At 43.6% G+C, this 25,487-nt stretch overlaps 1 protein-coding gene across 1 annotated transcript; it reads right to left on the bottom strand.

Annotated features, from left to right (window-relative positions):
* Window positions 1-1,328: 1,328 nt before the first annotated feature.
* LOC129644386 (uncharacterized) lies at window positions 1,329-24,801 on the bottom strand. Its single transcript, XM_055570047.1, has 5 exons — window positions 24,768-24,801; window positions 23,342-23,387; window positions 6,234-6,577; window positions 2,918-3,031; window positions 1,329-2,548 (listed from the first exon to the last, which is right to left on the bottom strand). Exons 1-5 carry the CDS (start codon window positions 24,799-24,801, stop codon window positions 2,442-2,444), a joined length of 645 nt encoding a protein of 214 aa, XP_055426022.1. The 3' UTR covers window positions 1,329-2,441.
* Between the last annotated feature and the right edge of the window lie 686 nt (window positions 24,802-25,487).

Below are 25,487 nucleotides of genomic sequence, written 5' to 3'. Positions count from 1 at the left end.
AGGGTGGAGGGAGAAATTGGAAGATTGGGATTGACGTATACACACCAAATGTAAATATAGATAACTATGTAAATACTATATGTAAAATAGATAACTAATAAGGACCTATCATACAGCACAGGGGACTCTAATCAGTATTCTGTAATGGCCTATATGTAAAAAGAATCAAAAGAGAGTGGATATATGTGTACGTATAACAGATTCACTTGGCTGTACACTTGAAACCCTGTAAATAAACTATACTCCAATAAATTTTTTTTTAATTGAACAAACAAAACAGAAGCAAACTCACAGATACAGAGAACAAACTGGTGGGTGCCAGAGGGAAGTGGGTAGCTGGGATGAGGGAAATCGCTGAGACAGGTTAAGAGGTACAAACTTCCAGTACAAAATAAATGAGTCACAGTATGGGGACTACAGTCAATAAGTATAATATCTGTATGGTGATGTATCATAACTAGACTTATTAGAGTGATCGTTTTATAACGTATAAAAATATCACTATGTTATGCACCTGAAACTAATACACTATTGTTAAGCCAATTATTCTTCAATGAAAAATTTTTAAATGCTACAGCTGAACCTACAAAACAGAAACAGAATCACAGACTTGGAAAATAAACTTATGGTTACCAAAGGGGAAAGGTTGGCGGGGGGGTGTATAAATTGGGAGTTTGGGATTGATATATACATATTACTATATTTAAAATGGATGACCAACAAGGACCTACTGTATAGCAGAGGCAACTCAACTCAATATTCTGTTATAACCTAAATGGGAAAAGAATTTGAAAAAGAATACATGTATGTATAACCAAATCACTTTGCTGTACATCTGAAACTATCACAACATTATAAGTGAACTGTACTCCAAAATGAAATAAAGCTTTAAAATAAAACATTTAAAAAGTATTTGCTTTTAAGTAAAACAATGACTTTTTAAAAAATTTGAAAATGATTACACATAAAAGTGGTCTGTGTATGTGATATGTCCTATAGTTGATGATGCACTTGAACTCTTCCCTCTTTGAGAAGATGGACTCAGATCTTGTGGGCTCAGTCGGTCACCTTATAGACATTTCTGAAGGTGTCCGGCCAACTCATGGGGACTTTCACTTCTGGAGGAACTGTCTTTGATCCCCAGAGATAAGTGTTTTTAACTATAAGACACTGTCCCAAGGCCCGGGTGTCCCATTCTTCTTTGAGTTCCATTAGAAACCAGTGTATCCTTAAAATAAGTTACTAAGCCTACTTACCTTAGCTTCATTTGGATTCTATGACTTATAATCAAATGAGCCTTAATTCGTCCAGCAAGGTGAAATAATAAATTATTTTAACAGCAATAGAATTTCCCTTAGGGATGGAATTTTTTATGAACAACATTATTGTGAAATTACTCACAAAGGTAACCATTAGCAACAACCAAAACATTCATCAACAGGGACCAGTTGAATAAACTGTGATATATCCACACAAAAGTATACTATGCAATAAAAACAAGCAAATCGATTCCTACATATGAATATGACATATACAAGATGCATTAAGTGGAGAAAACAAAGTAGAGTATGTCTATTATACTTCCTCTTATGTGAGTGTATTTATATACTTTATTTATAAAGGTATATAAAATAAAACAAAAATTTTAAATTAAAATATGGTTACCCATTGTGATACAGAAACAGAAAAGAGGGGCTAGGAATGGAAGCAAGATTTTTCTGAATATATCTCATAAAAGTTTTTATTCTTGGTAATGTAATTGCTTTATTATGTTCATAAGATTAACTTAATCACTAAGAATTTTTTTAAAAAGCTAAAATAAATGAATATAACCATATATCACTCTGGTGACATAACTAAAAGAGAAAACAACTCATTTCAAATGACTTTCCAATACAATATTTTGATTTTAAATTCTCATGTGGATTACATTTTAAGGGGAAAAAAGAGCAAAAAACATATGATTCAATAGTCAATACTAGTAGAAATATTTGTACTACCACTTTGAGATTATTTCACATATACTGTAGGATATAGCAAATGGTTATATAGAATTTGATGGGAAACATGGGTAAAAGTTGCAGTTTTACAAGATGAAAAATTTTCTAGAGATGGATGATGGTGATGGTAGCATTTGTGAATGTATTTGATACCAATGAACTATACAGTTAAAAATGTACCACAACAAAAAAAAAATGGGGAAAAAGGTTAAAAAAATTGTCGAGAAACAATTTTCAGTAAAAAAGATTCAGGTATAAAATAAATAAAATATATTGAATACATTTCTTATAATTTTACAATTTAACTGGTAATATCTAGTTAAAAAGTTACATTTTCCTCGTAAATCTTTCCTAGCTTTTTCTCCTGAAAAGTCTTGGGAGCATGACAAAGGATAGAACTTTTATTGCCTAAGTAAAATACCTTGACAAGTAGCTTAGAATTTATGGTGAAATTCCTAAGGCAGAAGTTGCTGGTAGAGAACTGAATGGATCCATAAAGAACGAGCAGGAATTTGAAGGCGGAGAGCAGTTCATGTGTGTTGCTGCACCTAAGAACAGGTGGGGACATGAAGTGCAGATACCCACAAGCTCAGCCATTCAACAAAAGTGGAGGGTGCTCCAGAGGGGACCCCAAAATGCTGTATACCAGGCTCCTCTGGCCAAATCTGATGGGAATTGGAGGGATGCCGAGCTCCCACTGCACACAGTAGAGTTAAACCAGTTTTCCTTTGATTGCCAAGGTTAGGCTACTTCCGACATTGGAATTACATTATCAAGACAACCCAGAACTCCAAACATTTTAGAACACCCTCTAAGAGGGTGAAACTATGACAGCTGTCAACGAGGCATGTAGCAATAAGGGCCAGGTGTGGGTGAGTGCATGATGCATAACACAGCACAGCTGTGAGACCGCTTACCGCACTGCTCGTCTGCCCCATCCGGGCACTCCCGCTCTCTGCTGCAGAGCCAGGCCACAGGAATGTACCTCCTACCACATGCAGCTTGCCTCGTCATGTGACACCTCATTTCCTCTGCATTGGGTAATCAAGAAGCAAAGCCATTAGAGTTCCTGGTTTCCTTGGGTCCAGGAGACCTTTTTGTGATAAGCTGTAGTCAACACCCTCCTCGAAAGACTTTTCTCCAACTACTACCTAGGGGAAAGCTAGGGGGTTCAGTACCCTAAAAACCCATGAAGATTCGCCACTGATACTGGAGTTTTTGCCTTGGGGACCGTTCTTTCTGATGCTGTGGAGTTGCTACTGGAGGTCTGTCATTTACCTCCCCGTTGTCCTGTTAGAATGGCTCAGACTTGCACTTGTGCTTAGAAAGATATGACTACTCTTCCTCCAGGTCTGATTTAGTCTTAAAGACTCAGAGTAGGAAGAGTTGCAAGTTTAGAGGTCTGAGCTCAAAGCACTTGACTTCAGTTTACTTTTAGACGTGTAGATACAGCTTCAAGTGAAGTTAGGGTTTGGGGTCCTATGTGCCATCTTTATAAGAAAGCCTCTAGCAGCCTGGTTACACATAAGTTTTCAGTTCTTTGCAGGACATTGATTTACATTATCAGTTTTATTTGAATCATGAACTTGTGTTTATCAAGCCTGAATGATTAATGATCAAAAATAAGCCTGTTAAGGGTGTGGTACTCAGAGGGAAACACCAGGAAGGCTTGACTGTATTTAGTTTACTATTTCATTGCAAACTTCCAAAAAGAAAAAATCAATCCTTGGTTTTGAGAAAACAAACTGCCTGACTCATTCAGTAGAAGTCTCTACAAGATGCAGTGACGACCCAGCAGTCTTAACCTAGGGACAATGTGTACATGTGGGATGGAAAGTCCTGTGATGGGAGTTGACAATGGAAGCCCACCTTGTAGACTACACCTTCTTCAGTAACAACCAGACCTTACCTGCATAGTGCTTTTAGCAAGTTACTCAATAATTCATTTTAAAAGGCTGGCTTATAAATTGCATTATAAATGAAAGACTTGGGAGGTACTGGTTATTAATGAACAACTTTGCCAATGACACACATACCATCCAAGTGATCCCATTTAACTTGATTAAAACCCTTCAATTGAAAGCAGGCCAAGTCAACAATCCCAGGCTCAGCTGTCAGACTACTAGGTTGCAGTTTTGGTTAGACCACATACTAACATATCACCTCAGAGACTTATCGCCTCAGTTCTTATCTATAAAGTGAGGCTAGTGAATAAGTGGTTCAGGCCAGAATACTGGAGTGGGTAGCCTTTCCCTTCTCCAGGGGATCTTCCCAACCTAGGGATCGAACCCAGGTCTCCCTCATTGCAGCCAGATTCTTTACCAGCTGAGCCACCAGGGAAGCCCAAGAATACTGGAGTGGGTAGCCTATCCCTTCTCCAGCAGATCTTCCCAACCCAGAAGTCAAACCAGGATCTCCTGCATTGCAGGCAGGTTCTATAACAGCTGAGCTACCAGGGAAGCCCCAGTGAACAAGTGTTTCTAAAAGGAAAATTCAAGGATTTAATGAGTCCAGAGTCACTTAGCATAAACTCAAATAAATGCTCCTGGACTCTTTTGCCATCTTCTATCAGATCCTTCCAGAAGGAGCCCAGTGAGGCCTTCAGAGACTCGCACAGTTAGGCGAGTCCCATCTGGAACACTGTTCTGCCCTGGGGATTCTCAGTCTGGAGATCCAATGTGCACACGTATTCTACATACCATCTGTAGATGAGTCTCAAACATTAGTTTTCAGATTCAGGTACATGCTTGCTGTGACTAAATTAAAATTTTACTAACATATCTGGTGACTCAGACAGTAAAGAATCTGCCTGCAATGTGGGAGACACAGTAGACATGGGTTTGATCCCTGGGTTGGGAAGATCCCCTGGAGAAGGAAATGGCAACCCACTCCAGTACTCTTGCCTGGAAAATCCCACGAACAGAGGAGCCTGGTGGGCTCCAGTCCATGGAGTCACAAAAAGTCAGAAACGACTGAGCAGCTAACACTTTCATTTTGCATATTGCCTGGAAAATCCCATGGACGGAGGAGCCTGGTGGGCTGCAGTCCATGGGGTCACTAAGAGTCGGACACAACTGAACGACTTCACTTTCACGCATTGGAGAAGGAACTGGCAACCCACTCCAGTGTTCTTGCCTGGAGAACCCCAGGGACGGGGGAGCCTGGTGGGCTGCCGTCTATGGGGTTGCACAGAGTCGGACACGACTGAAGTGACTTAGCAGCAGCAGCTTTCTCATAGTCTGTGAATATACAAAGCATATTGTGTACAATATACAAAGCAGATCACCTGCTGTTCTACAGCAGACGTCATTAAGATGTCTTCCCATCAGAAGGCTTTGGGAAACACTGCTTAGTGAAAAAGACAAGTAACTTTAAATCCCAGGTAAGAGCTTCCTGCCAAGCAGAGATGCTCCAGCAGGTTAGGCAAAAACCCTGAGGGTTAGAATCCCTACTGGAGGACAAACAACTCAGAGATGAAGGGCCATCTCCTCCAAACGAGTTCAGAGTAGCTTGACCAAGAAAGTGTCCAAGTTAAAAAAGAAAAAAAGGATTTAAAGCCTGCCTCCATCCATGAGGGCCAACAGGAGCACCTGTCAGGAAAGACGCACTCTGGCAGGCAGGTGGTCTGACAAACGTTGGGCAGCGCCTGCACCGGCTGTCACCAGCCACCAGCCACCGACCCTACGGGAGCTGAGGGTGTCTCAGTCACCCTGGGACCTGGCACAGCTCTCTCTGCCTTGGGGTCCGCCTGCACCTGAGTGGTATTGACAGGTGCTGCTGCAACTTGCTTGCTAACCGCCCTTGGGAACAAACTCCAGGGCTGTTCTGCAGGGAAGCACCCTTTTCCAAGGTGCCAAGCCTCAGGAGAGGCCTGGTTAAACCTGGGCGGCGGGCCCATCAGTGACAAAGGCTAGAAAGCCAATCCCACTCGCGGGACCGTGGGGAATCTAGGAAGAAGCGTGTCGAGGGGGCCTTCCATTCCCATAGAGGGCCAAAAAGCAAAAGACACACAGTTTGTCCGCTGAGCCCACCCACCAGGCAGGTTTACTAAGGAGTTAAGGGCTGAGAAGTCCGGGGCCCTCCAGATGGTCCAGCCTCGCCCTTCCGGATAAAAGGTCACCGCAGAACGGGGGACACGCCGCGCACACCTAGCGAGGGCGCCCCAAGCTCTCCTCCGCCCCCGCCCCGCAGTCGGCTGATTGGGATGCAAGCCTGCCAAGGGCCTCCACTCACCGGTCTCAGAGCCCCCTGAGGACGCCCAGCGCGGCCAGCAGGGACCCCTGGAGCAGAAGAAGCGCCAGGCGTCGCATGGCCGCGAAGAGACAGCGAAGAAACCCAGGCGCGAGACGCGTGGATGCAGCCGGCAGAGCGCACTGGGCGCCCGGGCGGCTTTAACTCCTGTTCCCGCCCCGCACGGGGAACGCCGGCGCAGGTGGGCGCGGTGGGCTGCGTGCTCTGGGAGTGGGCGCCAAATGATCCCGGGAAGGAGCTGTGCTGCAGACCGGGCCTTCTGGGGGTCTGCGCCTCTTCTGGGGGTGCTCGGTGGCGACGAGAGCTTGGGACCCCCGGGGCCCTTCCTGCAATGGAGAGCAGACGCTCAGCTGAGTCAAGGCCCTTATCACACTTAAGGTCGAGTTAGGGATGGTCGGCCATACTTAAGGTTTCTCAAAGGTTTAAACAATAACAACAAAAATAATTGGTTTACAATGTTGTGCCAATGTCTGCTGAAAAGCAAAATGACTCAGTTACACACACACATATACAATCTTGTAAAAATACTCTTTTCCATTATGGTTTATCCCAGGAGATTGGATTTAGTTCCCTGTGCTATACAGTAGGACCTTGTTTAACCATACTAAATGTAATAGTTTGCTTCTATCTCTCTGCGTGTGTGCTCAGTCACGTCCCACTCTTTGCAACTCCATGGGCTGTAACCTGCCAGGATCCTCTGTCCATGGGATTTTCCAGGCAAGAATACTGGAGGGGATTATCATTTTCTCCTCCAGAGGATCTTCCCAACCCAGAGATGGAACCCAGGTCCCTTGTGTCTTCTGCAATGGCAGGCAGATTTTTTACTACTGCACCACCTGGGAAGCCCACCCCAAACTCCTGGTCAACCTCTTCCCCTCCGCCCCTCCCTCTTGGGAACCATGATGTCTGTTCACCAAGTCTGAGTCTCTTTCTGATTTATACACAGGTTCATTTGTGCCATATTTTAGATTCCACATATAAGTGATATCATATAGTACTTCTCTCTTTCTAACTTACTTCATTTAGTATGATAATCTCTAGTTGCATCCACGGTCCTGCAAATGGCATTATTTTGTTCTTTTCATGGCTGAGTAGTATTTCATTGTAAATATGTACCACATCTTCTTTATTCATTCATCTGTTGGTAGACATTTAGGTTGTTTCCGTGTCTTGGCTATTGTGAACAGTGCTGCCGTATTTCTTTTTGAATTATAGTTTTGTCTGGATATATATTGTTTTTAGCTTTTTGAGGAAAGTCCATACTGTTTTCCATAGTGGCTGTACCAACTTATATTCCCACCATTTTAATAATATTAACTCTTTCAGTCTAACAGCATGGGCTATATTTCAATTTCTTTGAATAATCTTCAATTTCCTTTATTAAAGTTTTGATAGTTCTCAGCCTATAAGTCCTTCACCTCCTTGGTCAGGTTTATTCCTAAGTATTTTATTGGTGGTGTGTGTGATTTTAAAAGGTGGTTTTTGTTTTTTTTTACATTCCCTTTCTGATATTTCATTGGTTTAAAGAAATGCTACCAATTTTATAGGCTAACCTTGTATACTGCTACCTTGCTGAATTCATTTTAAGTTCTAGTAGTTTTTGTGTGGAGTTTTTAGGATTCTATATATAGTATTATGTCATCTGCATATAATGAAAATTTTACTTCTTCCTTTCTTTGGACAGAGGTTCATGACATTGTTCAGGAGGCAGTGATCAAAACCATCCCCAAGAAAAAGAAATGCAAAAAGGCAAAATGGTTGTCTGAGGAGATCTTACAAATAACTGAGAAAAGAAGAGATGCTAAAGGCAAAGGAGAAAAGGAAAGATATAAGCATCTGAATGCAGAGTTCCAAAGAATAGCAAGAAGAGATAAGAAAGCTTTCCTCAGTGATCAGTGCAAAGAAATAGAGGAAAATAATAGAATGGGAAAGACGAGAGAGCTCTTCAAGAAAATTAGAGATACTGAGGGAACATTTCATGCAAAGATGGGCACAATAAAGGACAGAAATGGTATGGACCTAACAAAAGCAGAAGATATTAAGAACAGATGGCAAGAATACACAGAAGAACTGTACAAAAAAGATCTTCATAACCCATATAACCACAATGGTGTGATCACTGACCTAGAGCCAGACATCCTGGAATGTGAAGTCAAGTGGGCCTTAGGAAGCATCACTATGAACAAAGCTAGTGGAGGTGATGAAATTCCAGTTGAGCTATTTCAAATCCTAAAAGATGATGCTGTGAAAGTGCTGCACTCAATATGCCAGCAAATTTGGAAAACTCAGCAGTGGCCACAGGACTGGGAAAGGTCAGTTTTCATTCCAATCCCAAAGAAGGGCAATGCCAAAGAATGTTCACATTACTACACAATTGCACTCATCTCACACACTAGCAAAGTAATGCTCAAAATTCTCCAAGCCAGGCTTCAACAGTGCATGAACCATGAACTTCCAGATGTTCAAGCTAGATTTAGAAAAGGCAGAGGAACCAGAGATAAATTGCAAATATCCACTGGATCATAGAAAAGCAAGAGAATTAAAAAAAATATCTACCTTTGCTTTATTCATTACGCCAAAGCCTTTGACTGTATAGATAACAACAAACTGTGGAAAATTCTGAAAGAGATGGGAATACCAGAACACCTGACCTGCCTCCTGAGAAATCTGTATGCAGGTCAAGAAGCAACAGTTAGAACTTGACATGGAACAACAGACTGGTTCCAAATTAGGAAAGGAGTACGTCAAGCCTATATATCATCACCCTGCTTATTTAACTTATATGCAGAGTACATCATGCGAAATGCTGGACTGGATGAAGCACAAGCTGGACTCAAGATTGCTGGAGGAAATATCAATAACCTCAGATATGCAGATGACACCACCCTTATGGCAGAAAGTGATGAAGAACTAAAGAGACTGTTGATGAAAGTGAAAGAGGACAGCAAAAAAGCTGGCTTAAAATTCAACATTTAGAAAACTAAGATCATGGCATCTGATCCCATCACTCCATGGCAAATAGATGGAGAAACAATGGAAACAGTGACAGACTTTATTTTTGGGGGCTCCAAAATCACTGCATATGGTGACTGCAGCCAAGAAATTAAAAGAAACTTACTCCTTGGAATAAAAGCTATGACCAACCTAGACAGTATACTAAAAAGCAGAGACATTACTTTGCCAATGGTCTGTTTAGTCAAAGCTATGGTTTTTCCAGTAGTCATGTATGGATGTGAGAGTTGGACTATAAAGAAAGCTGAGTGCTGAAGAATTGATGCTTTTGAACTGTGGTGTTGGAGGAGACTCTTGAGAGTCCCTTGGACTGCAAGGAGATCCAACCAGTCCATCCTAAAGGAGATCGGTCCTGAATATTCACTGGAAGGACTGATGCTGAAGCTGAAACTCCAATACTTTGGCCACCTGATGTGAAGAACTGACTCATTGGAAAAGACCCTGATGCTGGGGAAGATTGAAGGCAGTAGAAGAAAGGGATGACACAGGATTAGATGGTTGGATGGCATCGCTGACTCAATGGACATGAGTGTGGGCAAGCTCTGGGAGTTGGTGATGGACAGGGAAACCTGGCCTGCTGCAGTCCATGGGGTCACAGAGTCGGACACGACTGAGTGACTGAACTGAACTGAACCTCCACTTCGGATGCCTCTTCCCAGGTGGCACAGTGGCCTCCTGCCAATGCAGGAGACATAAGAGATGCAGGTTTGATCCCTGAGTTGGGAAGATCCTTCGGAGGAGGAAATGGCAACTCATTCCTGTAATCTTGTCTGGAAAATCCCATGGACAGAGGAGCCTGGCAGGTTACAGTCCAGGGGACTGCAAAAAGGCAGACACAACTGAGCACACACACACATATATTATGTTTAGGTTTTTAGTGTATACAACTTTCACCCTTGTGCTTCCATCTCACTTCCGCACCTCCACCCCCAGCAAGCACTTAGGTACTAAGCAAGCACTAAGTTGGTCTCAGTCCAACTCAGGCCTCCTGCCCAAAGGCTGCAGTAATGACAGGCATGTTTCTGTGGCGGAATCTCAAAAGCAGCAGGCAACAATTTAATTAGCTCCAAGTCAATAAACCTCCACGAACCCCAGCAAGGCAGTAAAGCATAAGCCTCACTAGTAATTATCAGCAAAAGATTATTCATGTAGAACTATGATGCTTAACATTTGGCAGTATCTAACATAGAATATTTATAATTTTCTGACAATGACTAACAATGAAGAATGGCATCAGAATGCATTAGAATTAATTCTGCTACAATCTTGAATTTAGAAAGAAAAAAAAAAACTCCCACAAAAGGATATAACACAGGAAAACCCAAATTGGTATACAGTCAAAGGATAGACAATTTGCAACATAATTTCATGGATGCTTTTTAAAATTTTTCTCAAAGTGACTACATGAATATTTAATGTAAGAATACATTAATGTTAGTGTGAATGAACACCCTGTGTTACTCATGTATGTATTAAATATAACTACTCATCATATCATTCCCTCACTTGAATAATTTCTTATATTAAGCAGCCCTTACAATCTGCCTCCAGATCTCATTTTTGATGCTAAACACTTTTGGGGTCAAGACATGATTTGGGGCTTCAATTTGAGAATTTGTGAGCATTGCAATCAAAGCAATCTGATGAGATAAGCCAGATGAGCACGTGGACAGTCACCCAGCTTCATCTCCCTCAAGGTACACAAACCAACACCCCCTCCTTTAATCATAGTACAGTTCAAATCTGGCAAGTGTACCCCAGTTCTTTAGGGCTGACCCCCTGTCTCCCTATAGAAAGTAGAACTCAGAAATTCTCCCTACAAAGTCATAACAATAACTTCAAAATTTCAAGTGCGGTAGGCTAGTGAAATGATCCGTATCCTGCATTCTCACAGGATTGAATGTTCTCACTGCCAGATCTTAGAGTTTTCACAGCCTAGTCCTGCTGACCGTGCTAGTTGGTATGGATTAGATTTGCTGTGAGTGATGGAAAACTCAAACAGCATTTTCCTAAATAAGACAGAAGACTCCAAGTAGGTGGTAAAGGGCTGTGTGATTGTCCACAATGACTGTTGCTCTGCGGGATCTGACAGATTCAGGGCTCTGGAGAAGAGGGTGCTAGATGCTGGGGAGGGTCTACTGGAGAACATGGGAAGATTCAGGGAGAATCACATCAAGTGCTTTTTACTGGGCTTGAAGTCTACAAATAATTAATCAATATTAACTTGGTGAGAGGGCAGTGGGGGGAAGCTTCTGCAGTTCTAGAGAAACGAAAATAACCAGGGCATTCAACTCAACTCAGGGGCATTTGCTATAAAAATCCACTGTGCTCCTTCCCCAGGACTTCCCCACGCTCTGAGCACAGGCCTGGCCAGTGACAGGGACTCGGGGGTGGGAGGCAGGAGAAGCCATGACACCTAACAAGACCTCTCTAGAAAACCCTGCAGTGCTGAGGGTCAACATAAGTCATAAATAGATAGCTGCCCATCCCTGAAAGAGGACATTTCAATGGAAAATGCCTGGGTCTCCTTCAGAATCTTCCAGACCCAAGGAAAAACCAGATCTCCACTTGGGCCTTTAAAGCTGTCAAAGGCCAACATGGCATGGCTTCCTGTCCTCAGCTTCCATGAACTGCAAACATCCTGACCACTCTCCTGCGACCCCCAGTGCACCTCCAACAACTGACCTTGAGCATTTGATCCCAATAAGGGCTCCAGTAGCTTATCCACTGTGACAACAGGAACCTCCTACCACCTTAGAAATGCAAGCTTCAGGCTTCTCCAGAGCCTTCTTCCAGGCAAATCTAGGGAGACCCTGTAGGAGAAAGCCTCTTGGGGGTGGGGAGTTGGTGTTAGTTTGAACAATTTATTTATTGTCATTTCTTGGCCGAGCCACAGAGCATGTGGGATCCTAGTTTCCTAACCAGGGGTCAAACTGGTGCCCCCAGTAGTGGAAGCACAGAGTCTTAACCTCTGGACCACCAGGGAAGTCCCAGTTCTGAACAATTTAAGTGCTTCTCGGTGCAGTCAGCCTGACCTCAAAATGCTGCCTCTTTGGGCACAACCTGATACTCTCATTCAGCTCTTCTCTTTTGTTTTTCTAACCCATTTGGCGCCTTACCTTAGTTTCTACTGGTTACTTGCCCCTGGGGTTGCTGACCTAGTTTAGAATGTTGGTTTTGGCTCTTACTTGCATTCCTTCGGGGACTTGACTTTCCGTGTTTACCTGTCTGTGATTGCATCACAACTTGCCGAGACAGAGAAGCCTCATTCCTCTGCCTCATCCCTACTGAAGGACGCAGTTGAGGTATTTGCCAGCCTCGCCCTAAAGACAATTAGAGAGGAGGGTTCTGGAAGCTTGGACGTTTCATCTCCACTCCTCACCCTCCAGGGAAGAGAGGGGGCCCAGAAAAACTGGGTTAATAATCAATTACGTTTTCATGACGAAGCCTCCATAAAAATCCCTGAACTATCGTGTAGGAGGGGCTTCTCTGGTGGCTCAGATGGTAAAGAATCTACATGCAATGCAGGAGACCTGGGTTTGATCCCTGGGTGGGGAAGATCCCCTGGAGAAGGAAATGGCAACCCACTCCAGTGTTCTTGCCTGGAGAATCCCATGGACAGAGGAGACTGGTGGGTTACAGTCCATGGGGGCACGAAGAGTCAGACACAACTGAGTGACTCATACACACACACACACACACACACACACACAAGCACACCGTGTAGGAGAGCGTCATACAACCTTGTGCTTCACACACCCCAAATCCACGGGGACAGGAGCTCTTGCACTTGGGGCCCTTCTGAATCCCACCCTGTGTATCTCTTCATCTGACTGTTCATTTGTATCCTTTATCAGTTCTTTTGTTAGATAATAAACAAGTAATTGTGAGTGTTTCCATGAGTTCTGTGAGATGTTATAGCAGATTACTGAACCTGAGGAGGGGATCGTTGGAACCCCCAATTTGTAGCCAAGTTGACTAGGAGCATGAGTGACCTGGGGACTCACTACTTAAGACGAGTGTTTGAAGTAGGGTCTGTCTTGGGAGACAGGTCCCTTAACCTGTGGCTCTGACTCCAGGCAGATGGTGTCAGACCGGAATTGAATTGTAGGTCACCCAGCTGGAATCAGAGAATTGGTTGATGTGGGGGGAAAAAAAGCCACATGTCTGGTGTCAGAAGTGCTGTGAGTAGAGAGTAGAACAATAGAGTTTTTTTCTTTCATTTAGTGAATTGAAGTCATCAGGGACTTTGCCAGGTGATGTCTGGTTATATATACAAACCACATGTGGATCCCTGAGTCAGAGATGCATATGAAATTTTGTGTGGTTCTGGGGACTCTAAGGATATGGAAATATCTGTAATTAATCATTATCTGCACTTCTCACCAAAACTTTACTGAGAAAACCTACCCAGCCCCTAGAGCCCCACAGGTGTCTTTGAAATGCTCTGCCAGGTCTAGGTCATTAGTTGTAATAACTCTAGATGTTTTTATAAAGCTGATTAATAAAAGGCTTAAATAATCATATGTAACTTCCTAAAAATAGATAAGATCTGTATAACTCTTACGACATAAATGGATGTGCTGGTGCTATGGAAGCCAGCAAAGGAAAAGACCAGCTTTAGGGTTTCATCTGGTGTCCAAATGCAAGGACACTGGAACATAACTAGACTTGGAAAATTTCCATGAGCCAATGGACCATTTTCCAGTAACAGCTCAGGACTAGTGATAGTGAGTTGTGTATGAGGCCAGAGGTTTATATCAATATTAAGTTGGTATTAGTATAAATTTACAAGTTTGTTTCCATGAGATGAGCTTCAAGTGTGAGAATAAACATGTGTTGATGTAGGATGTTTATCTTTCTTCCTAGAGTGATATTACTTTTGTTATCTCAAAAAAAAATAAAAAATAAAAAAACCCAACAGATAATTTCTGGAACATTTATCTATTTATTTAGTAAAGCCAGGAAATGGATCTATTGACATTCAAAATAAGATAGTTAAAAAAAAAAAACAAAAACAATAGAAAAAATGATTCCCCAAACTGGATACCTTTCAACGTTTGTAGATTTTTGTTTAATTTGAACCTCTGACAATAGTTAGTCAAACAGCACCATACTTTTTATTTTCTGCTTAAGAAGCATAGACAGAAAGGAGCCAAAAGACCGAGAAATTGAAAACTACTATAAAACTGCCTTCATTTTTCCTAATTAAAGAGTAGGCTTGTCTGATTCAGAAAAGAGTCTGAATCAGGGAGCACTTCATAAGAAGTGTAATTTATGACAACCCTTGGCAGGGACAGGAGAATCAAATTAAAAGACTTAGAGAATATTTTTTAATTTAGTAAAATAAAGACTAATCATTTGTAACACATTGGCTTCTTCATTTTTTGATGCATTTTCTTTAGGACTTAATAGACTAAACACATACATCCCTTCTTTGATTATCGCTGACAGTGTGATCTGTCTGGAATGACACAGAATTTCAGAATAATAGAGTCTAAATTAATGAACCATCTTGACTTGGCCTTTACAATGTCAATTAGAGGTAGATCAATTGCTAGTTTGGGGGGTAACAAGTTTTTTAACATTCCCTGACAAGTTACAAAGTGAAAGTGAAAGTCGCTCAGTTGTGTCCGATTCTTTGCGACACCATGGACTATACAGTCCATGGAATTCTCCAGGCCAGAATACTGGAAAGGGTAACCTTTCCCGTCTCCAGGGGATTTTCCCAAGCCAGGGATCGAACCCAGGTCTCCCTCATTGCAGGCAAATTCTTTACCAGCTGAACCACCAGGGAAACTCAGAAAAATTATAGCTATGTGACAAAATGATTGTGCATTTCTCCTAACAGCCACCAGAGGTCTACTTACCATTGCAAATCCTCCAGGCCTTGCTACAGAAATGTCAAGCACAGACAAGCAAGGGTGGGCAGCCTCGCTGGTAAGCAATACAGAATCTCCAGCCCTCCTCCAGACCTGTTGAATCAAAGTCTGCACTGTAGGTGATTTGTACATTTGACAATCTCTATCCTAGGTTACAGGAGGAAAACATTTTATGTTCAATATATGATCAGAGATTTGAAAGCTCAGAGGATCTCACCATCCAGTGCCATGCTCAATCTCCTATCTTCCAAATGGCTGGTTTTTCGTAAAAACATTACAGCTCGAAACTTTTTTCTTTCTTAAAAACAGTTACCCTAAAGGGTTTCTCTGATGACAGGTTCTAATCCTATAAATTATCGTAGTCACAAATACATTTTATCTAATCTCTGATTATACATTTGGGGAACTGAAAGAGTTCTTAAGTATGATTTAACACGAGTCTAAATTTCCTAATTTTACAGAAAGAAACCCCCGGGCCAAGGACTTTCAGAACATGGTGATCTCAATGAGATTTCCTTACCCCCCACTCCCAAATCCAAGAACTTGCCAAGAGCCAGGACCTGTGGTGGGAGTAAATCAGGGCTTGGGCTCTCTGTGGGGACCGCTTCCTGCCCCGCTTCTTTGCAAAAGAAGTGGTACTGAGCTTGGTGAACTTGGAGAAAGAAACAGAGCTTGTCAATTAAGATGTGCAGAACTAGGACTTCCCTGGTGGTCCAGTGGCTAAGACTCCATGCGTGCTCCCAGTGCAGGGAGCTGGGTTCTAGGATCAGGGAACTAGATCCCAAGTGCTGCAACTAAGACCTGGTGAGTGCAAGTCACTCAGTTGTGTCCAGCTCTTTTCGACCCCATGGACTTTACTTATAGTCCATGGAATTCTCCAGGCCAGAATACTGGAGTGGGTAGCCTTTCCCTTCTCTAGGGGATCTTCCCAACCCAGGGATCAAACCCAGGTCTCCCTCATTGCAGGCAGATTCTTTACCAGCCGAGTCACCAGGGAAGCCCAAGAATACTGGAATGGGTAGCCTATCCCTTCTCCAGCGGATCTTCCCAACCCAGGAATCAAACCGGGGTCTCCTGCATTGCAGGCGGATCCTTTACCAACTGAGCTATCAGGTGCAGCCAAATAAATAAATTTTTTTTTTTTAAGTTGTGCGGAACCCTAAGATCTGCTCTGTCCTATTTGAGTGTGCCAGGATTCCCTAAAGGGACATAAAGGTTTGGACAAGCTTTCCCTGCCATAGGTGCTGGGAGAGCTCAGGATGATGAGAGATCAAGGATGCTTCCTCTCCATGCCTTAGAAGGGGAGCCTCTACAACAGGATCACAGGAAGGGGATCTGGAAGGATCTTGGCTCTGAAGGTGTCCAGAGGCCAAAGAGGACACACAGAAAGAACACTCAGATCTTATGCCCAGTTGAAAAGAACTGCTGCAGCAGACGAATGGATTCCTAAAACACAAAATTGAAAAGAGTACTTAAGAACAAAATTATAGGACAACAGATAAAAAAGATTTCCCAGAGCTTTAAAAATCCTTACCAATTTAAGGGATGAATAGAAAAAGTGATGGTAGCTGATCAGGACTGTATTCATGGCCTGGAAGGTTAAGGCCCATCAGCACCACAAACCACAGAGCAAAACACACAAAGAGATGGAAATCACGAGGGAAATGGAGAGAGATTTGGAAAATAGATGCTGGACATCTATCATTTGAATAATACATATTATAAAAGAAAAAGAAAGAACATAAGAAGTAGAAGAAATCATTTTAAATAACTTAGAAAATTTTCCTAAGCCAAAGAAAGACTTGAGTTTTTAGGGTTAAAAGCCTCAGAATTCTTGACTGGATTGAGGAGACACACACACACTTAGGCATAATCTGGTAAAACAAGTTTCCAGGATTTTCCTTTTTTGACTGTTTTTGGACTTCTTATCTACAACACTGCAAATCTAAATTTGTACCTTTAGATTTTGGAAGAAACTCCCAAGAATTCTATATCAGGCATTGCAGTTGCTTACCTGTTAAGGTGAAAGAAAGATATTGAGGACATGCACTAATTCAGAGAATAAATCACTGAGTTTTCCATCTTAGGTATGTAATTGAGGAAAAAGACCTTTCCAAAGACTAAATGTTATTGATATATATGCCTGCTGCTGCTGCTGCTGCTGCTAAGTTGCTTCAGTTGTGTCCGACTCTGGGCGACCCCATAGACGGCAGCCCACCAGGCTCCCCTGTCCCTGGGATTCTCTAGGCAAGAACACTGGAGTGAGTTGCCATTTCCTTCTCCAATGCATGAAAGTGAAAAGTGAAAGTGAAGTCACTCAGTCGCGACCCCATGGACCGCAGCCTACCAGGCTCCTCCATCCACGGGATTTTCCAGGCAAGAGTACTGGAGTGGGGTGCCATCGCCTACTCTGGATATACATGCCTAGCAATCATCTATCCATCTATTCATTGTTGTCGTTTAGTTGCTGAGTTGTGTCCAACTCTTTGCGATCCCATGGACTATAGCCTACCAGACTCCTCTATGCATGGGATTTCCCAGGCAATTATTCTGGAGTGGGTAGCCATTTCTTTATCCAGGAGATCTTCCTGACCCAGGGACTGAACCCACGTCTCCTGCATTGCAGGCACATTCTCTTACCGCTGAGCCACTGAAGAAGCCCAAATAGACAGGTACTGAACTCAATAAATACCAATAGGAAAGTCCCTGTCTACTTTTACTCATATGCTTATGTTGATAGACATCTAGCATTTTTAGGTAAGTTATACTTAGAGGTTTATCTGAATACCTTGTCTGCCATAGTTCCAGAAATGGAGCTGGTCTGGTCTCTGTGTTTTGTGTGTGAATGTGTGTCAGCTTGCTCAAGGAAATCTAACCCTTCACAGAGCCTTACCTTATTGCAAGAATGTTTTCAGTGTCTCAGCTGGGCCGCCTCAGTCTCACAGCCTCCCTTCTACCCTACCCCGATGCCCTGAAAGCATTCCAAAACAGATTTTTGCTTTGACTGGATTTTTGTCATATCTGGTAGCAAGAATTCAGAGGCCGTTTTCCAGTGGAAATGTAAGATGAGAATCACATGCTTCAGCGGATTCCTGGGCTACCGAATAATTTAGTAATTATGATAACTAATAAGTGCCTGCCAAATACAGAAATAAAGGCATGGAAAGAAGTCCCTAGGTCTTGTGGAACACTGCAATACTGATCATTGATGACTAATTGTGATCGGTATTATTAGATAAAGGCTTTTTTTTTAAACCTTTTTTAAATTTGTTACAATATAGCTTATGTTTTATGTTTTGGTTATTTGGCCGAGAGGCATGTGGGAATCTTAATCAGGGATCGAACCCACGCCCCCTTCTTTGAAAGACAAGTCTTAACTACTGGACCACCAGGGAAGTCCTCAGTATTAGATAACTTTATACTCTAGGTAAGGTTATTCGATGGAAACTTGAAATAGTGGAAAGTAGCTCCTGTCAGAGAAGGCAATGGCACCCCACTCCAGTACTCTTGCCTGGAAAATCCCATGGGCGGAGGAGCCTGGTAGGCTACAGTCCACGGGGTCACGAAGAGTTGGACATGACTGAGCGACTTCACTTTCACTTTTCACTTTCATGCATTGGAGAAGGAAATGGCAACCCACTCCAGTGTTCTTGCCTGGAGAATCCCAGGGATGGGGGAGCCTGGTGGGCTGCTGTCCATGGGGTCGCACAGAGTCGGACACGACTGACGTGATTTAGCCGCAGCAGCAGCTCCTTTCCAGATTAAGGAAATGTTTATCAATCCCCACAAACTCAAAGTCAATGCCAATTCCAGTATAATATCAATAGTTTCATCAGTAAAGTAGCTGTTTGAACTATACTGAAGACTTCACTCTCCTTTTCTTTTTTAATTTCCTTGCTATTTGTCCTCAGTGCTCTCATGTTCACAGTCACTTTCTGTCTGAGGCCACCTCGGAATCTTCTTTTTATCCAAATTGTGTCTGTGACTTAAAAAAAGATCATTCTACGTGTACAGCTCTGTTTTAATTTCAAGGCAACGTTCATTACATTTCCCCCACTTCCTTGAATCATGTGTTGTTATAATGCACTTGTCTTCAGATGACTTTTTCTCCCAGAAGACACACACTGATCTTCAATATCTCTCTGCTGATTCATCCGTGTTGTGTCATCTCTCACATACCTTCTATAATTAATATTCAATCTGAGGAAATTAAGGAAAGTATTTCCAGGGATTCAGTTCAGTTCAGTCGCTCAGTCATGCCCAACTCTTTGCGACTTCATGAACTGAAGCATGCCAGGCTTTCCTGTCCATCACCAACTCCCAGAGTCCACCCAAACTCATGTGCATCAAGCCGGTGATGCCATCCAGCCATCTCATCCTCTGTCGTCCACTTCTCCTCCTTCCCCCAATCCCTCCCAGCATCAGGGTCTTTTCCAATGAGTCAAATCTTCACATGAGGTGGCCAAAGTATTGGAGTTTCAGCTTCAGCATCAGTCCTTCCAATGAACACCCAGGACTCATCTCCTTTAGGATGGACTGGTTGGATCTCCTTGCAGTCCTAGGGACTCTCAAGAGTCTTCTCCAACACCACAGTTCAAAAGCATCAATTCTTCGGCACTCAGCTTTCTTCACAGTCCAACTCTCACATCCATACATGACCACTGGAAAAACCATAGCCTTGACTAGATGGACCTTTGTTGGCAAAGTGATGTCTCTGCTTTTTAATATGCTATCCAGGTTAGTCATAACTTTCCTTTCAAGGAGTAAACATCTTTTAATTTCATGGCTGTAATCACCATCTGCAGTGATTTTGGAGCCCCCCAAAATAAAGTCTGACACTGTTTCCACTGTTTCCCATCTATTTCCCATGAAGTGATGGGACCAGATGCCATGATCTTCGTTTTCTGAATATTGAGCTTTAAGCCAGCTTTTTCACTCTCCTCTTTCACTTTCATCAAGAGGCTTTTTAGTACCTCTTCACTTTCTGCCATAAGGATGGTGTCATCTGCATATCTGAGGTTATTGATATTTCTCCCAGCAATCTTGATTCCAGCTTGTGTTTCTTCCAGCCCATCGCTTGTCATGATGTACTCTGCATATAAGATTAAACTGCCTCAAATCAGATGACGATATTATTGTGGGTAGGTTTGGTTTTCCTAGCTGACATACTGGATGTGTGGCAGGGTTATTCACTGAAACATTTCAATGTGTTTCTTCTTTCGATTTGCCACAGGTATTCCTAGAAGGTGAATGCCGACGTTGCCCTCAGGCCACGTTGGGGAGAGCGGAAAGCAGGAGCTGGTTGGTGCTCACTGAAGTCAGTGTGTTCTGTGTCCCAGAGAGAGAAGAGAGAGACGCTTTCTGTTATTATTGTTTGCTCCTTCCTCCCTCCTTCCCTCTCTCCTTCTTTCCTTCCTCCCTTCTTTGCTTCCTCCCCTCTGTCCTTCCTTCTCTATTTTCCTATAGGTTGATCATCCCAAATGTCCTGGAGATCTGCACCTCTGCACCTCTGGGGGAATCTGTCTCGTGTAACTAGATGCCCCAGGCTTTGTGGCAAAAGAGGAAGGAGGTCTTCCCAGTCTGGGTGTGCGGAGCAGCTCCCTTCTAGGGACCACGGGCTCAGAGGACTATGTGACGGGACACCAGGAGGTGCTGAGAGGTCCATGTGCATCTTCTTCCTTCCAAGTACCACCCAGGCCTCCTGGGCTCTTAGTGTGTTGGCGAGGGGAGGGAGACGCTTGTATGGATAGAAGGGGAACTTTCTGCTGGTCCTCTCTGAATGGGAATCCCAAGCTTGGGGCTTCCCTGGCAGTTCAGTGGTAAAGAATCTGTCTGCAATGCAGAAGACTTGGTAGGAGCCACGGGTTTGATCCCTGGGTCAGAAAGATCCCCTGGAGAAGGAAATGGCAACCCACTCCAGCATTCTTGCCTGGAGAATCCCATGGACAGAGGACCCTGGCAGGCTACAGTCCATGGGGTCGCAAAGACTTGGACATGACTAGGGACTAAATAGCAACAAGAAAATAATAACATTTCTTGGATGTATACACAGATTAAGGTTTGCAAATGCACATTCTCCACAAATATCTATCACAGGATAGCAGTATGGTCCTGGCCCCACTGCCATGATGAAGTTTTGATTCTTGAGACTTAGATACCTAAAGATCATGTCGATTCTACCCACCTGTGAGAAAATGTATATGAAAATATGTACAAAGTGAAAGTTCTGGAAGTGATTATAATTATGAAATATGTGTCAGGTGTTGCTTAAAGGACTTAGAATGAGATTCTCTATGAAGCAGTATTTGAAAAATTGTTTTCAAGGTTTACAAAACTGGATTTTAACACAAAATATAATAGTACATCTTTAAAATAATTTCAGGGCTGCCTATAACAATGCACTCTGAATCTCAAATTTGGCAATTTTCCTGTACTTACATTTCTTTATTTGTTTGAGTTTGGTTGAACCTATGAGATGTTGCCATTTTGTAGAACAAAATGTGTGTAGAACAAAACTGTTGACTGGCAATGGTTTCATGTAGTTTATTTACCCAGATAAATGAAGGGGCTCATGGTTTCTGGTCATATATGTGAACAGCATGAAAGTCCTCACTCCTGTCTTAACAATTAAAAAAAAAAAAAAGGCTGGACAAAGTGAAGGGTCACAACTGTTCTTAGATCCATCAGAGAACTGAGGTCACAGGCCAGCTGTTGCCACTAAAACTGGAAAGACAGACAGGTGGAGATAGTAGGTCACAGCCTCCTGGAACACAAGCGAGGGAGCAGATGGCTGCAGCCAACATGAGGCAGAATGCTTGAAGGGGTAATTGACAAGTTGCTGGAGGTTCAGTGTGGGTGCCTTCTAACCCAGTGAGGCTTAGAAACTCCCAATGTCTTAATCGTAGGGAAAACCTCCCCACTTTCATGAATTTTACCTCCGGGAGCTCTGCCAGGTTCTCCTGTGAAGACTGGAGAAAAACCCCCTTGTGTTTGTGGCAGGTGGAGGGACAAATAAGCATTCTGAAAGATACCAGGACATTCTGTTCTCTTTAACAAGGACTGCCCTCAAGGGAAACTATTTTACCAAAGCCTCAATAACCAGGGCGAAGAGAAGTACCCATCTCCAGCCTCTTCTAGTCCTCAATGTGGGGGACAGGAAACACCCAAGGCAGGCTCAGTAAAAGACTGAGACCTAATTATACGACTATATAAGTGCCTCCCCTCCCCCACACCTTGTGACCACGAGATAGGGCTCCTGGGTAATAACAGGGGAATGCAGATTAAGAACTGCAAGCCTCAAGTCCTTATTTAAGGAGCCTTTGGGGAATCCAAAGACAGTAGGGAAGACAAAAACAACAGCACTGGAGGAAATTTTAGCCTTGGACACCGCAGCCATAGGAAACAGAATACAGAGCCTAACTCCTAGCTGTGCGTGGGTGTGCTCAGTCCCTTCATTCGTGTCTGACTCTGCAACCCTAGGGACTGTAGGCCACCAGGCTCCTCTGATCACAGGATTCTCCAGGCAAGAATACTTGAGTGGGTTGCCACACCCTCTTCCAGGGGATCTTCCCGACTCAGGGATCGAACTCTACTCTTCTGTGTCTCCAGCACTGCAGGCTCATTCTTTACCGCTAAGACACCCATGAAGCCCAGCTCCTAGCCATATAAACGTAAACTCTCATGCCTAGCTTCTCATCCTCAGCTCCTTCTAAGGGTTAAAGAGAGGCATAGATAGTCAGGAAGCACTCAGGGACTCTCAGAGGTGAGGGTAAGGGACAGACTGAATAATTTCCACGGGCATTTATATACAAGTTACCCCCAGGCTACAGCAGGCATCCTGTGCAACATGGCTAAAGAGTCACAAATAAGCATGAACTGATCATGAAGGATTTACAGATTACCAATGCTGAAAGGATTTGTCTAGGGCTGGCCCACGCCTTATTTCACAGATAAGAAAAAGGAGTGCCAAAAACACAATGAGGACTGCCCTGTACAATATAAATAATGCAAGAGCCACATCTGGAGCCTGGCTTTCCTCACTGCAGGAATACGTGTAAAATCAGAAAATATACTGAATAGGCAGGACTCTTGGGATGTTATCTTAGAGCTGTGTTTATTTTTTGTCTCCCACTGTTTCAGGATATTTGCTCCACAGTGGAAGTTCTTCCCTTACCTCTGAAAGAAAAATACATTTACTTTTTAATCAGCAGGTTCTTGATGTAGTAATTTGCAGGGTCCAGACCTACATAATAAGCAAAGCTTCAATCCACCTTAGAGTAAACATCTCATACCGTCTTTCCTTCCCCTCGCTCGTACACCCAGGCTGGGCCTGCTGAGGTCAGACCCCTTCAAATAGGAAAGGAGGGCGGAGTCATTTCCTCTCTTTTCTGCTCCTCCTGCAGTGGTGTCTGACCTTGCAATGCTGTGGTTTATAATACAAAATATATATTGGGTCTTCATCCCTGGTTCTCGCACAGAGCTCCTAAAACCCTTGAAATTTCCTAAATGATGAGAGTGACAAGGTGTGTTTTTGTAATGTCGATCACGTGACTTTTGGATGCAACTAAGGATGAGGGCTGGTTGCCAGGGAACCAGCCATGTGATCAGAGGATGGGCATTCACATTCCTCCCATCATACCCTACCCCAAGAAAGGAAGCGGGACTAGAGATTGAATCAATTGTCAAAAGCCAATGCTTTAATCAACCATGCCTATCTAATGAAACTTCCATAGAACCCCAAAAGAGAGAGCTTCAGGGCTGGTGAACACATAGAAATTTGGGGAGAATGGTGAACCTGGAGAGGGCATGGAGGATGCAAGTCATTTCCTCATGCCTGGTCCTGCACATCTCTCCCACCTCGCTGTTCCTGAGTTGTTTTCTTTTATGTGTGTGTGTGTTAGTTACTCGGTATTGTTTGACTCCCCGTGACCCCATGGACCTCACCCCACCAGGTTCCCCCGTCCACAGAATTCTCCAGGCAAGAATACTGGAGTGGGTTGCCATTTCCTCCTCCAGGGATATTCTTTTATAAGAAATAGGTAATCTGGTAAGTAAAATATTCCTCTGAGTTCTATAAGCTATTCTAATGAATTAACTGAACCCAAGGAGGGGGTTGTTGGAACTTTAGATCTGCAGCCGGTGGATCAGAAGCACAGGGAACAAACTGGACTTGCTGCTGGAGCCTGGGAGAGGGGGGCGGGCAGTTTTGTAGGACTGAACCCCCAGTTTATGGGATCTGCGACTGTTTCCGGGTGGATAGAGTCAGGGCTGACCTGACGGGTAGGACACCCAGCTGGCCATGGAGAATTGTCTGTGGGTCCGGAATGTGCCCCATCCCCTATTCCCTCCCACCCCACCTTGGAACTGATGATCAGAATCATGTAGACTTGGTTAAGTTGGTGCAGGGACAGCAAGGAGTAAAAGGCAGTGTAGAGTTTTTACTTGAACCGTAACATTTTAAGGTGGTGTCACGCTCTCTGAGTTCCCTCTTTCCCTCCTGAGGCACTTCTGAGAGTTTCTGAGACTCTTTCCCAGGGTTCAGCAAACATGTTCTGTAAAAGGCCAGGTAGCATTAATAAGCGTATGAGGCTTTGCAGGCCCTAGGGTCTCTGTCGCAACTGACCTGCATTATAACTCATCAAAGAGCGGTGCGCCATGCTCCATAGACCTGAACTGCAGGCTGCAGGCCTGGCCTCACTTTGCCAGTCCCTCATCTCCCCAGCCTTGGGCTGCCCTTGACCATGGCAAAAGGACTTCATTTTGTGGCTGTTCATGCCCCTCTCAGGCCTTTGGAAAGAGCAGAGCCCCTCAACATCTCCTCTTCTGAAGCCCAGGGCTTTCCTAGAGGCCGTCTGAACTGGTCCTAAGGAAAGCTTTCATTCCTTCTTTTGCTCTAGGTGCACCAGGTCAGGCCCGCGAACACACTCACAAATCAATCCACACTCCGCACCCCAACTGAGCAGCCAGCCCTCATCCTGGCAATCTCTGTGCACACCGCCATCCATACAGCTGGCCAGGCAGTTCTGGACCTTAGATTCCTCAGCCATGAGTCAAATCCAAGCCCACTCTGTCCAGCTAGATGTGGGGGACAGGTGTTCTGAGTGGTCCTTCAAACGCCCTCTTCCCTTCCACCGCTTGAGGTAAAAGGCGTGGGTAGAGCTTGTAACACGCTGATAGCCATCTCCAAACAAATCATCTCTACAAACGCCATCCATCTCCAACAAAGCGACCTCCCTGACCTTTAGTAGATGAATCATCTGACATGCTTTCCCATTTCCACAGGAGAGTCAGTCTCACAACGCACCGGGAACAAGGCATCTTACCATTTTCACATCTCAGACTA

The sequence above is a fragment of the Bubalus kerabau genome, chromosome 2 (genome assembly GCF_029407905.1).
Source record: "Bubalus kerabau isolate K-KA32 ecotype Philippines breed swamp buffalo chromosome 2, PCC_UOA_SB_1v2, whole genome shotgun sequence".
Taxonomy (NCBI): domain Eukaryota; kingdom Metazoa; phylum Chordata; class Mammalia; order Artiodactyla; family Bovidae; genus Bubalus; species Bubalus kerabau.
This window is presented reverse-complemented; position numbering and strand designations above follow the sequence as displayed.